This window comes from Acanthopagrus latus, chromosome 10 (genome assembly GCF_904848185.1).
Source record: "Acanthopagrus latus isolate v.2019 chromosome 10, fAcaLat1.1, whole genome shotgun sequence".
NCBI classification, from domain to species: domain Eukaryota; kingdom Metazoa; phylum Chordata; class Actinopteri; order Spariformes; family Sparidae; genus Acanthopagrus; species Acanthopagrus latus.
In genome coordinates, this window is record NC_051048.1 from 19,941,072 (window position 1) to 19,954,618 (window position 13,547).

At 39.4% G+C, this 13,547-nt stretch overlaps 1 protein-coding gene and 1 long non-coding RNA gene across 42 annotated transcripts in view; one reads left to right on the forward strand and one right to left on the reverse strand.

The window, feature by feature from the left end:
• LOC119027522 (receptor-type tyrosine-protein phosphatase delta-like) overlaps positions 1-5,866 on the forward strand; it is a 402,917-nt gene extending 397,051 nt beyond the window's left edge. For all 38 annotated transcript variants that reach the window (XM_037112789.1, XM_037112790.1, XM_037112788.1 and 35 more), the window contains 5 exons: positions 134-260; positions 507-632; positions 1,532-1,686; positions 1,899-2,034; positions 2,535-5,866. In XM_037112789.1, the coding sequence (XP_036968684.1) occupies positions 134-260; positions 507-632; positions 1,532-1,686; positions 1,899-2,034; positions 2,535-2,603 (613 nt within the window). In that variant the 3' untranslated portion in view covers positions 2,604-5,866. The remainder of the gene's footprint in view (positions 1-133; positions 261-506; positions 633-1,531; positions 1,687-1,898; positions 2,035-2,534) is intronic.
• LOC119027527 overlaps positions 1-13,547 on the reverse strand; it is a 180,643-nt gene that overhangs the window by 54,495 nt on the left and 112,601 nt on the right. For 2 of the 4 annotated variants that reach the window (XR_005077403.1, XR_005077404.1), the window contains exons 3-6: positions 11,526-11,621; positions 11,316-11,404; positions 10,155-10,242; positions 6,488-6,588 (exon numbers count right to left, since the gene is read on the reverse strand). This is a non-coding gene — a long non-coding RNA (uncharacterized LOC119027527). Of the gene's footprint in view, positions 1-6,000; positions 6,160-6,487; positions 6,589-10,154; positions 10,243-11,315; positions 11,405-11,525; positions 11,622-13,547 lie in introns of all 4 variants that reach the window. The other 2 variants (XR_005077406.1, XR_005077405.1) reach the window with 2 other exon arrangements.

The following is a 13,547-nucleotide window of genomic DNA, read 5'->3' on the forward strand; positions in this document are numbered from 1 at the left end:
TATATTCATTAGACTTTTAAAAATGGCTTGGCATTCCTCAAAAACAGCTACATCTTTTGATCAATAATCGCAATAATGGCTGTGTTCTAATGTATGTCCATGTTGATTATGTCTCGTCTTTTCTATCCAACAGGCAACAAAAAGCCTATATTGCCACACAGGGACCACTGGCAGAGACCACAGAGGACTTCTGGAGAATGCTCTGGGAGCACAACTCTACTATTGTTGTTATGCTCACCAAGCTTCGAGAAATGGGCAGGGTATGAATATGCTCCCTTTGTTTTGGCACATTAACCACCCTATTCAGGCCAGAGAACATAAAAGCATGTTACAAGACAGCTTATATTAAATACCGTACGTGAGATTCAGCCTTGAGAATATAAGCTTTCAAGCAGTAGATGCAGTATGAATTGAATGAATGCAATTCCGGGAATGAACACAATGAAGCTAGTGTATGAGGAGAATGTTGTGGCTCATTGTGGTATTCTATTTTTCACTCCCTACAGGAAAAATGCCACCAGTACTGGCCAGCAGAGAGGTCGGCCAGATACCAGTACTTTGTGGTGGACCCCATGGCCGAGTATAACATGCCCCAGTATATCCTGAGAGAGTTTAAAGTGACTGATGCCAGGGTAAGCAGACAGCGTTTCACAGAGCGAAGTTTGAAGATCAACATTTGACATTGTGGTAATGGAGCTCTAAATTCAGTGCTATTGTTTCAGTGTATTGTTTCCAAAAAGTCTGGGTTGTGGCCTAACCATGGGTCATTGAAGGGATCGCCAAGGGCTCGCCAGTGAAAAAATAGTCAAGTTGCATCTGCATGATTTTGTGTACCAAGAAACAAGATCTGAATGACAGTGTTCAGCATACTGGATGGTGAACGGATCTCACATTGCAGCAGTCATTAGCCTAAAATGTTGGCATTGTATCAAGTATTTGTTTATACCAAACTATGGCCTTAAGTGTAACATAAGCGTAAATATATATTTGTGGGAATTATGACACATGTCAATGCGTAAAAACAAATGTGGTGCCGGGAGCACTGAGCTGCCAGAGTTTTTAATTCCATCAAAGGCTTACGCAGATAAATGGCGCTGGCTTCCTTCTTTGTAGTGCATGTTCCACTGTCTCGTCAATGGGATTGCTCTCCTTATCAAGGGGATACAATATCACTTAAGTAATGCACACCCTCAAAGTCGATTCTCCGAGCACCCTGTCAACAGTAGCACATCAAAGGAAGTGCCATCTTTCGTGCTCATGTTTAATACATTCAGGTAAAATGGCAGGCATCTTTAATGACAAAACACTCTCTCTGATGCTAAAAGTTGGCACCTCTTCTAGATTTTTCTCAAGGATGCCATCTTGCACTGTAAATCCCAAAAAGCCGTGTATCATTATCATGGAGATAGTCGTGGAATGAACTGTCATGGGTTGTCTGTCAGCTAAAAAACCTCAGATAGGCCCAGTTACACTTCACCAGTGTTTCCTTTGTCATATTTTCAAAAGTGTTCTACATGTTCTCTCCTCCCAGGATGGACAGTCACGGACAGTAAGGCAGTTTCAGTTCACAGACTGGCCTGAACAAGGAGTGCCAAAATCAGGAGAGGGCTTCATCGACTTCATTGGCCAAGTACATAAAACAAAAGAGCAGTTCGGCCAAGATGGGCCAATCTCGGTCCACTGTAGGTGAGTGACCTACCAGCACAACCCGCAAACCATAATCACTTGTATTTTGTAGAAATTTAAAACTCAGTGCAAATATTTCTTTGAGGTCCAAATGCTGCACATCTGCATTCAGTTAGCACAACAGTACACTGTTTTGATTCAGAACTTTCTTTCTCTATATTTATCTGTTTTCTCTGGCCTCTCCTTTGACCTTTTTGCCCTCTCTTGCACAGCGCGGGTGTTGGTAGAACTGGAGTTTTCATCACCCTCAGCATTGTCTTGGAACGAATGAGATATGAGGGCGTAGTAGACATCTTTCAGACGGTGAAAATGTTACGGACACAGAGACCAGCTATGGTGCAGACAGAGGTGAGGTGTTTTTTTCCCTTTGCTCATTTCCATTTTACTTTGAAAGAAAGTACAGTTCACAAACTGTACTGAGGCAGTAATGCAGGTACTTTAGGTCTGCCATACAAAACACGCGGAACTGGTTCATGTTTTACAATCAGCAGTATGTTCAGATTGCCTTATAAAGACTACAATAACCTGCTCGAGCAAAACTAACACAAGCCTCTGTTAGAGACAAAATTAAGTAACTAACCATCTAGAGTTGCCTTGACTGCCTATTTGGATCTTTTTGAAGCTTTGTGTTTTAAAATAAGTGTATAAAAAGTATTTCACTTGGTACCTTTTGGAATATAATAGATTCAATATAAAACGCAGCTAACAAATCTGGCGGGACTCTAGATTCTGGGCTTTGAAAATAGTCATGATAGAAGCAAAATATTTCACAAAAGGTACAACAGATTCAGTATTTTCAGATTCCTAAGAGGGAGCGTGAGCTTACATTTTCTCTTCTTTGTTTCCAGGATCAATACCAGTTCTGCTACAGAGCTGGCTTGGAGTACCTGGGAAGCTTTGATCACTATGCAACGTAAAAGACCCAGTATTGGAAGAAAAAAGCAGAGGGCCCTTTGGAAAGAAAACCCAGTGAGCCTCTCTTCTGAGCCATAAATTCCTGCTTGAGAAAGTACTCCTTAACTCCTTGCTAACAACTCATTCAGTGTTGGATGTGCGATATGACTTGTCAAAAAATGAAAAAGATGATTCCCGGAGGACCAAGTTATTTCCCAACCCCAGTGAAACCTCGCCTTGACACAAAGCGAGGGAATCCTGACTGTTGAAGCATCGTACGGAATTACCTTTTCTTTTGCTTCAAGGATTCATTTTGGGGCTCATAAAACTGAATGAAACCAACACAACAAAAAAGTAAATGAACAATAATGACATCGTCAGAAATGCATCAGTGATTATGAACCATTACGAGAGGCATTGGAGGCACACAGAATTGCGGGGGATTAAAAAAAAAAAAAAGAAAAAAAAACTCGATGCACATTGTAAAGAAAAAAAAATCTGTTTCACAATCAAGTACACACTGACAACCCATCGAAAAAGAAGACAATGCTTGGTCCACAACAGCAGGACAGACTCAAAGTAATAATAATGAATAAATACCCCTTTTCCTGTCACAATGTTCATCATCTAAATTCTGGAAGAAGGTAAAGTTCAAAATGATCTATGAAATAAAAGAAAATTATTGATTTAGTTTTTTAGTACTTTATTATACAGCTGATGTGCTTTTTTTGAACTGTGTGAATTTCCTTTTTTTACACAAATTTATCGCTTGGAAGAAAGTGATAAAAACGTATTTACGTAAATGTTAATTTTTTTTAAGCTGTAGAACTGTTCTGATGTATGTGCTACTTTGCAGAGAATCTCTTTGCTTTTAAATTTTATTTTTTTGTTGTTTTGCCCTCATTTTGTTGCACATAGTGCACAGAACAGAATTCACTCTACCAAAATCTAAGTTTGTTCAAGAGATTTTTTTTTGTTCTTGATTTTTTTGTTTTGTTTTGGTCCATGATCACATACATGGTAACTTAATTACTCCCATAAGACAAACTGGGGCTTTGTGGAATCAACAGGGATGAGCAAAGTATGAAGTTGCTGCTACCGATTATCTTAGTTCTTCCATGTTAGAAGGTCGATGAGAGAACTTGATGAATTGGATAAGATATATAAAATATATGGTACAGATTTTCAAATATATTTGAAAGATATATTATAGTATAAATATAACATTCTAAATATATTGATACAGTACATCATTTATGAGTAAAAAATTATATATGGATTGTCTATGAAAGTTTCCAAATCGAGAGTTGTGTGCTGTGGGGGAAATGAAATGAGATTTTTTCACTGGAATGCACATCAGTAGGACAAAACTGTATTCTGATTCAGTGCATCTTTTCTTGTGCAATAAATATGTGTGTTTTTTAGATAGGGTTTTATGTGGATATGTCATTCACGTATGACATCATTGTTGTCCGTTCCCCGTCCCCCCCCGCAAAGTGAGGTGTGGGAGTGGGCGTGTCAGATGCCAGTCGAAGCATCACTGGTGCATTTTTCCAGCTCTCATACAGTCTGTAATTAGAGGCAGAGGGTCACACGGCCGCAGTCACCGCTCCACACAATAGGGCAAGGTACAAAGACGTCACTTTCTTGTGGTTCTTTAAAGCATTCAATGGTAATTATTTCATTTTGCATTTAGAGTGCCTTATATTTATGCCTGTTTTTATAATGTTTCATTTAACATATTAATGTATATCCTTTGAGTAACCTAGGCATTTAGTGTAAATGTAACTGTATAGTTTATTTACCTGTAGTACTCATTTGTCACATGAAGAGATTATATATATGCAAATAAGAACATTTCAAAGCTCATTATTTTCATTTTCAGTGGCCTTATTGTGGCTGAGTGAATTAGAATAAACCAGTTTATATTTCACTGAACTCCACAGAGAACAGTCAAGAATACACAGTTTTTTCAAAGACACCTATTTGAAGAAAAAAAAACAAATTTCAACCATAGAGCCAGGGACAAGATCACAGACTTCTGGTCCCAGAACCAAACAGGATGAAGGCCCAACAAAAAGAAAAAAAAGAAGTTAATGAGCTTTTTACAGATCTTCACTCACAGTGGTAATTTTTAAAATGGTCTGTCAAACTAAAATTCAACCGAATGCCTAATGCACAGGTCATCACCGAAGGGTTTCTTCTTCATGCCTTAGGTTTGAATTACAGACGACAGAGAGCAGATACAGAGACGTACGATCTGTATCTAAACATCAGTTCTTTTATCCTGACAATCCTAACACGGTGTGTCACGTCCTTTTATTACAACATTACAGCTAGAGACTGGGGGTTGTGCTCGGTTACGTTTCAGTCTTTATGTTGAGCAGCGTCTTTAACTTCTCCATACCCTCCTCGATGGCTTTGTGGATGTGCATTCCAGGTGCTTTCTTTCCCTTGTTAACTCAAGCAGCTATGTGTTTTTATTTTTTTATCCACCGCTTACCTGATTATTTTTGTCATAACTTCGAGATATAAAAGTGCTATTATTTAACCTCATGGTGGCTAATGATACATTATGTTTAAGTCACGGAACACGTTTATTTTTCTCATCTCAGTTTTTTTTTTTTTTTTCCTTTTTCGTTTTTCATATGCATGGTGAAACGTTGCAGAATGGCCAAAGCTGGCCTGGTAGGAAGATTTGCACTTTCTCTATCTTTGTACTATGCACTGCCCTATTGATTCTAAACCCAATAATATATTACTTGAACCCATCTATAAAAGATCTCCTTAAGCGTTCACTTTGTGTGTATGTAAATAACACAAAAAAGGTTATCAACTCTTGAAAAAGACAAAAAAAAAAAAAAAAAAAAAAGTTTGTGGCGAAAAAGAGCATCCATTCTGATGCCATGGTTACTCCAGCAGATGACTTCAGAAAAATCTGTCCCCCAACCATCTGTTCTTGTGGCTTTGCCATTCAAGCTTGGAGTGTCATTAACAGAAATAAACGTTGTGTTCTCTGCTCTCTCTATCTATCTCTCGTCTGGATGCATAGACTGAAAATTAAATAATGAAATTGTAAAAAAAAAAATGGCTTGTTAAAAAGATCATACAATTACCTCTGATTAGTTGTAAGCGTAAACTGTTTCTTTTTCTGAATGAAAGGAGTGCTTTTTATTTTCTTACTTAGGTTACATTGGTGGCGAAAGAAGTCTGTATGAAAATCAGTTCTTTGCTGACACAAGTTCCATTTGTTATAAATGAATTCTATTAAAAAATGTCAGTGTTATGCATCGGCGTTTCACTTGTTTCCCTCCACCTCACTCTGACTGGAAAAGACTGATGGAGCTATTTTACCCCCTGCTGGTCTGGGTCCAACATATTATCCACAGTTCTCTCATGAAAGGGGAAATTGAGCCTCACCGCATTTGAATAGATTTCCATCGCTCTGGTTTTTCTGTCACTGATGTCAGCCCCGATGAATCATCAAGGGGAACCTCTGACAGATGAAGTGCAATGTTTTCGAAGCCGTCTTGTTTTTAACACAGATTTCGTTCACCCTGCCAACGGAGGGGCGTAGCACTGTAGTCAGGATTAAAGCCACAGTTACATTACACCAAATGCCACTGCACTACTCAAACACTGGATTTTTTGGGGGGTTTTTTTGTTAATTTTTTTTGCCATTTGTTCCTGATTCTGATTTATTTAATACAGTTTTAAGTTCACACAAAAAGGGGAAAACAAACGTGAATCTAAACTCATATTTACAGACATACACAGATTCAAAGATCCATCCAGTGTAGATATACACTCACTAAAGCTTGTTTGAATCAATACACCTAACATCACAGGCTCAGTTTCACCTGTATTTTACGCATTAAGTGTACTTTTACACTTGAAGTTTACTCACCAACTGCGTGGATCGAATCACGGGCTCTGACGCTGCAAAAACATCAAAGGTGACCCACACAGCAGTACTGCGCCTGAATGCATCGTCTGTGGGTACGGCAGCTGTGAAAGATATTTACATATTGATCACAAAAACATGCCTTTCACTGTGCATTTTAAAAGAGTTAAACACTAAAAGTAAAGGCAAGGTGAATATAAAATTAATTCTACACTTATTCTATATTCATACTTATTCTTCAGAGGTTCCTGCTGGCTGACTCAGTCGTGCATGTAAGAAAAATATCATCATGTGTCACTCCACTCGATGACACATCCACACACACGTATTCACAATCTGCCTGTATGTTACTGAACAACAACCCATATTTCTGTCAGCGGCTCAAACCTACAGTCGAAAAATAAAGTGCCAATAACCTGAAGCAAGAAAACTGCGAGAGTGAAAAAAAAAACAGATTTCTTTAAAAACAGCATTAAAGCGCTTGACAGCTGGGGAACACTTTGGAAGTCGATAACTGCTCGCCTGGAGAAGTTGTTCAGGATTCAGAGAACCATCCATGCACCCAATTAGAAAATATCACCCCACATGATAACAAATGGCAGATGCTGTTTTGATGTATAACAAGCTTTGCAAAATGTTAGTCCACAACAGCAGATCATAGCGGCGCTGAAATGCCATAAATATCAAGGAGGAGGTTTCTGTCTCGGACAGATAAAATATGGTTGTAGAGATTATGTGTCAGAAACAATGACATACTGCGAGAACTAGAGAGATTTGTCCGCTGGTGTTTTTCTAAATCACACCTCAAGCTAAACATTACAGCCTAACTCAAGTGTTACATCTGCCTTTCAAGGGCCACTTTGGCTTTTTCTGCCAATGTTTATAAAGGATACAAGCTGTATATACTATGAAACATCAAGTAAACCTGTGACGCTTAGTCCTTTAGTTGATCAAAGGAAAATTTAACCTTTGAATGTCAAACATTTGCTGCGTCCAGCTTCAGAAACATAAGGATTTTCTACTTCAGTCAATTTGAAAACATTATTTTGGTGAAGATGTATTTAACTAAACAACTAATCGCCAAACTAGTTACTCCATAATTAAATTGATCATTAGTTGCAGACTTGATGTAAGGGCACATCTACTCCTTCCACATTTGCCACCACTTAGATTTCTGACACCTAAATGGAAGCTGTAACAGACAGACTGAGTGTATCATATTACCGTGCATATGGAATTGTGTATGACGTGAAGGAAAATGTTCACAGATTGCCGAATGGCAAGATCAATTATTGCTTCACGTTGTTCCTGACAATTTGATGTAAATTGGACAAAATGAATTTTCTGAAATTTCTTGAGCAATCATTCCAGAGCAGATGTCTGCTTCATAGCAGACAAGAATACAACAAAATCAGGGACTCCTAACTGTCAACAGCTTTTATTTTTCACCGGAGACTGCACTTCAGATGTGTCAGGCAGATGTTATGTCTTCGTTTCTCAGCAGTTTTTGCTGAATTAAGAAACCAACCAGCTAGTCACAACGTGGTGTGCGAGTCATTTCTCATTTATCCCCCCCTCCCCTTAAAAAACGACAGCTTGACTCACTCCCAGGGCTTTATTTTCTACATCCTGAATTTGATGAAACATGCCCAAATGAAGGCTCGGGAGCACCGCGGCTTTGTTGTCACCAGAAGTGAGTGGGATTCAAAAGCGAGACATTTCTTTTCATTCTCTCAATTTTGGAAGGAAGAAAAAAAATAAACCTTCTGAAGCCAATTCCACTGCAGCAGGAATAATTACATGACTATGCATTCAAAGAATTCAATTATATTGGCAGGTTACTTTGATTGAGAAGTCTGACACTGGCAGCATCCGCCACCCACTGTGCTCCTGATGCCCCGTTCCTGTGTGGATAAACAATCACCTGGTGCCACTTCTCCAGCTCATGTGTCATCATCATTTTCACTAATAAGACACTGTTGGCGGTTCTGTTCTGCATGCTTCCATCCTCTTATTAACACTGCAAGGAGTACTTCAATTATATACAATGCTGCAGGTGCACAAAACAAAAACATTTAAAGAGAATTAAGATAAAATTGGGTGATTTGATGCCATAAGATATTTTTTTAGTAAAGTCTAAATCGTGGCTCCTTTGCTTCAAACAGCTACCTCTTCAGTATTGGTGTGGGATTCAGTTTTTAGGGACATGATTAGATTTCAGAACTGATTCTCGATGAATTAATAAGTAGAAAATAGTATTATTTTTAGGCTGGTGTACTATACTCAGAAAACAAAAAAGCACCATGAGGAAATGTGTTTTAAGATTAATGAGACGTCCATTCCTCTGGAGCGTCATGTAAAGCAACCTCGCACCATTTCATTTAAATGTGGCAGATGCAGGTGCAGAGTATTTATTCATTCCAGTGTTCAGTGCAAAGTCTCACAGCGAGGCTCCTCTCATGTATCCTCCCTCATGGCTCCTCAGAGAGCTGTCCTTGCCCCTCGGAGCAGAAACACAAGCTTTCAAACGGCCTGACAGATGGCAGGCCGAGGGACAGACCACTTCAAGAAAGGAGCAAGGAAACATAAACTTAAAGACACGTTAGTCTTTCAACGTTTTTGAGGTGGCAACCTCTAGTGGTAGTGAATATGAGGGGGACATCAACATAGTGACATAGACACACTGAAATAGCAACCAAGTCCACAAAAGATGGAGGATGATGTTTGTAGCTGGGCCAAACAGGCTCTCAGAAGACCGCAATTTGCAAGTTCCTTTACTTTTAACATATGTAGACAACTTCATATGGATAATATATCTTTTATGTGGAAACCTAACCAAACTGTTACTATTTCACAACCACATTACAACAAAGATCTGGTCTGGCTCAACCTTGTACTGGTACTCTCCAGCAGTCAATGTTACAGTTTCGGTGTTGTGTGTTATAAAAGTAATTTTGTCAATCAGCCTATTCAGTTTATCTTCTTCTCCACTGTGTCGTTCAGTTGACCCTTTTGGTTCTGTCATCATAACTTTATCAGTGACAAACAAAAATCAGTTCATGGAATCTGAATCAACTGGGAAGCGTAGCAGATAAGTAAGCGTGACTCTCATGATTCTCCTCTGTATTTCCTGGATTGTTACAAGGCTTTATCTCATTCATAAGATTAAGCACCTAACCCACTTCTAACAAAAGTTGTAAAATGTGATCTTATTCTCGATCCTTTTGATGTAACATCTTTTGAAATTTTTAGACGACAGGAGAGGGCTTAGTTTCATCTTCAAGCCCTTTTCCACTGTGTTCTTTAAATAGCTTCTTTCACGCCACAAAAATAACTAAAGAGAACGATCGCAGCAAATATAAAGCAACACAGCCTCCCAACATGACTCGTAATTGGAACTCTTGGCTTACAATGACACTTCCAGGTGTATGGAATACAAACATTGCCTTATTAATACATCTACAGCCACTTTAGATTAGTTCTTTATATATACACATACTGTACGGTGGTAGTTTACAATGCCAAACCTTAGCAGCGATTTTATAGATGTGTTAGGGAAATCAGAATCTGAATGGGAGCAGCTGTAACACAGGCTATTTCCCGCCAGGTATCAATAAAGTATTTCTAAGTCAAGAACATGCAGAAAAGGGTTAGTTAAAGCCTCTCATACCTCTGTTAGGGTGCAGGATCCCAGAGCAGCAGGTGACATCCTGATACAACGAGCTGCTGCTGAACTGATGTCTGGGCTGGGCAACAACCTGATGGAGACACAGACGGACAAACTGAGACGGCCTGTACACAAAGTTCTGAGATTGTGAGTTTGATCCTTCAGGTATCAACAGTGAGGAATCTGATGAGCTGGTTTGGAGGCTGTGGGTTTGAATCCTGACTCTTTATGAAGTTGCTGCTCAGAGGAACGAAGTGAAAACCTCTGAGAGACTCTTTAGCTTTTGCATTCTGTTAGCTTAGCAGGGTAAAACCAGGAGTGGAAGTTTTGAGGTTGTGGGTTTGAGTCTTGGTTGATTTTTTTGAGTGTTGATGTTCAAAAGAATTTAATCTGAAAGACACAATGAGCATCAGTCAGATCCAGCAGCTCAGGCTGATGGAACACCAGTCACCAGTTCTGAGGTTATGGGTTTGAGTCTTGATTGAGTTTGAATTTGATTCTTATTTAACTCAATGAAGTTTGAAGTACGGAATGAAAAGCACCCAGAGAAGATGTTCAGGTGCTCGGCAGATTGGTAGTGCGGTGGGTCTGTTCCTGGCTTGTGGTAAAATTATTATATTCATTACTACTATTTTCCTGCATATTCTTGACTTTGGGAACAGCTATACATACAGTTAAATACATTGGTAGCTTATTATAAAAATACTTATGTGCCTACCTGTATACTGTGCATACAGAGAGTAGTTAACTCTTTCTCTGATATGTTTAATCATAGAGAAAGTTACAGACATTAAATTTGGTTTCCAAAATATATCTGTACATGTGTGAATGTATTCAGCTTTTTAACAAAAGAACATTTACCATGGAAGTGAATGGGAAAATCTTCAAAATAGAAGATTTGGACCAGGATGGGGGAGGGCTAACTGGTTAGCATGCAAGTTTCAATAACATAATAATTTCACATATTCTATTGATAATTTGTTTATTATCAAATGTTTTCATTGCTGCTTCAAGATGCTGGAAATCAGAAAATAATGATTGTTTTTATTAAAAGTTTTCTCAGACACATTATTGTCTATTCAAGTAGTTGCAGATTCATTGAATAGTTGACAAAATCGAATCAGTGATACTTCTTCAATCTCATCTTCATAAATCCATCCATACTTTTTCTTGATGCTGCGTTTCAGGTTACGCTGGCCATCAGACTGCATCTGGCTACTCCGACTCTTCTGCTCCTTGCTCAGATTCCACACCTGCAAATGCACAGAATCAGAAGTTCATTCATTTTGCAGCACACAGGCCAAAATAATAGATTTTTATGCATCTTTTATGCACCAGTTGTTTATGTCGAGGTGTTTCTGTCTGTGTTGTTACCTTCTTGAGTTGCTTCTTACACAGTTCTTTGAGTTCTTTGCTGTGTTTCTTTTGCAGCTTCAAATAATTCTTCTGCTCTATGGCGTGGGCATTGATCTGAGAGACAAGCAGGCAACCGGACAGAGAATTAGGGCCAGCCACCATTGTAATCAAGTAGTGGAAATGTTGCTGAAAACAAACCACTCCTAACCTCCTAACCTCCAACTTGCACATTAAATACAGTATATATCGGATATATTCAGCTAGAGAAACGGTTCAGATTTTTTCTGCAGTTTTTCTGAAATCACTTCAGCCGTCAACATTTGCACTGTATTTTCGCAGGAAATGCAATTTTGCTAGTCAAGGGAACAGGTCAACACTAACTTCCAAGTAAGCCTACAAAAGTATGCTGCACTAGATGGGGCTTGGCTTCACTCACCCAAATAAACCATATTAAGTGATGCCTTCCAAAGTTACTGTCCTTTTAGAACAAAATTCTTTATTTGTGTTTTCCTCCAAAACAGATTAGTAAGGCAAGACTGTCTGGAGAAATAAAACATTGCACACAGTAAAGGCTGTGTATGTTGTCCCTAAACCCTTAAGACATCCTTTAATGATGAGAAATTGGTGCGAGTTAGTGTACACACTGATGATCACTTCCTGTTTGATAACAAGCTTAATTTGTTACTGTGATGATTACTGACAGTTAAATATGGAATCTGTGTAAAATAACCAGATCCTGACGTAAATGTGACGTCTGTGGCATTAAAAAGCACCAATATGGTGGCGGCGGGGACGAACAGTCCAGCACTCAATTAGGCGTCTATGTATACATGTCTATGGTTACAGGTCCACAAGCAGTGCGACCTGGGGGCCTTTGGCCGGCAGAGTGGTGAAGGCTGCTGTGCTGCAGAGAGACAGGCACCATGCCCTGCAGCAGGCTGATGATGATGATCCATATGGGGAGCCTCAATCGAGCGGGCTCCCAGTTCAACGATGACGAACCCAGATAAGAGCTGACGCTGCTGCCAACGCTACATTGACTTTGTCTGCACATCACATTAGAGCTACTTCAGAGGCAAAGAGAGGGTTTGACCTTTAAATAGTACTGCAACAGCACAGGGGAGGAAACGAAGACGAACAGAAAGGGCTGTTCAAAGAATGCACTTATCAGCGTGATTACACGTTTTTGTTTGTCTTTGAAGTGGCCATTATTGCTAGCTAGCTTGGTGAAAAGCAAGTGGAGGGAGGGGGTTTCTGCAACTGAGTGAACGAGTTAAGCAACAGGGAGAGAAAATAGGGAGATAATAATTGATGAAAATGGAGAGGGATAGGCCAGAGACAACTGTGGTGAAAAGGTTGACTGGTGACTGGAGAGCGATAGTGAAGGAGGGCTAGAGAGGAATCCAGCATGAGCCAACAGTTGCCGCAGTGTGAAAACCCTCTGAAGGTTAATTTCTCCAGCTCAGCATCTTGCCAATATCCCTGCGATCGGAACCTCTGTAGGCCAGCCATCTGCTTCCCCTTCTCTCTGTGCCGCTGCACTCCTCATTCCTAGCTGGCTTCATCTGGGAGTGGACATGCATCAGGGCACTTTTAGGAACTAATCTCTGGATGTGTGTGTGGGCGGGGTGGCATTCAGGATCGTAGCAAAAACCAAAAACTCTACTTTCTAGTCAGATAATGAGATGATATTTTTAGGTATGCTGTTGAAACTGTGTACTTAATCTTGGGCTGCAACTAATGATCTGCCACTTATTTTCACAGTGAGTTGATTAATAGTTTAGTCTATAATTGTATAAAACATTGTGCAACTTGTTCATCACAATTTCCCACAATTAGTCGCCAACGAGAATTCTTCAGAGTCAAAGAAAAGACAAAAGCAGCAGCAGATTTTCACACTAAAACAGCTGGAACCCACAACGGTTTGACATTTTTGCTTGAGAAACAATTAATCAACCATTTGATCAATAAGCTTATCACTGAAGCTGTAACTTGATTCATGTTGGAATAACATCTCCAAGTTTGATTACAGGAAACTGT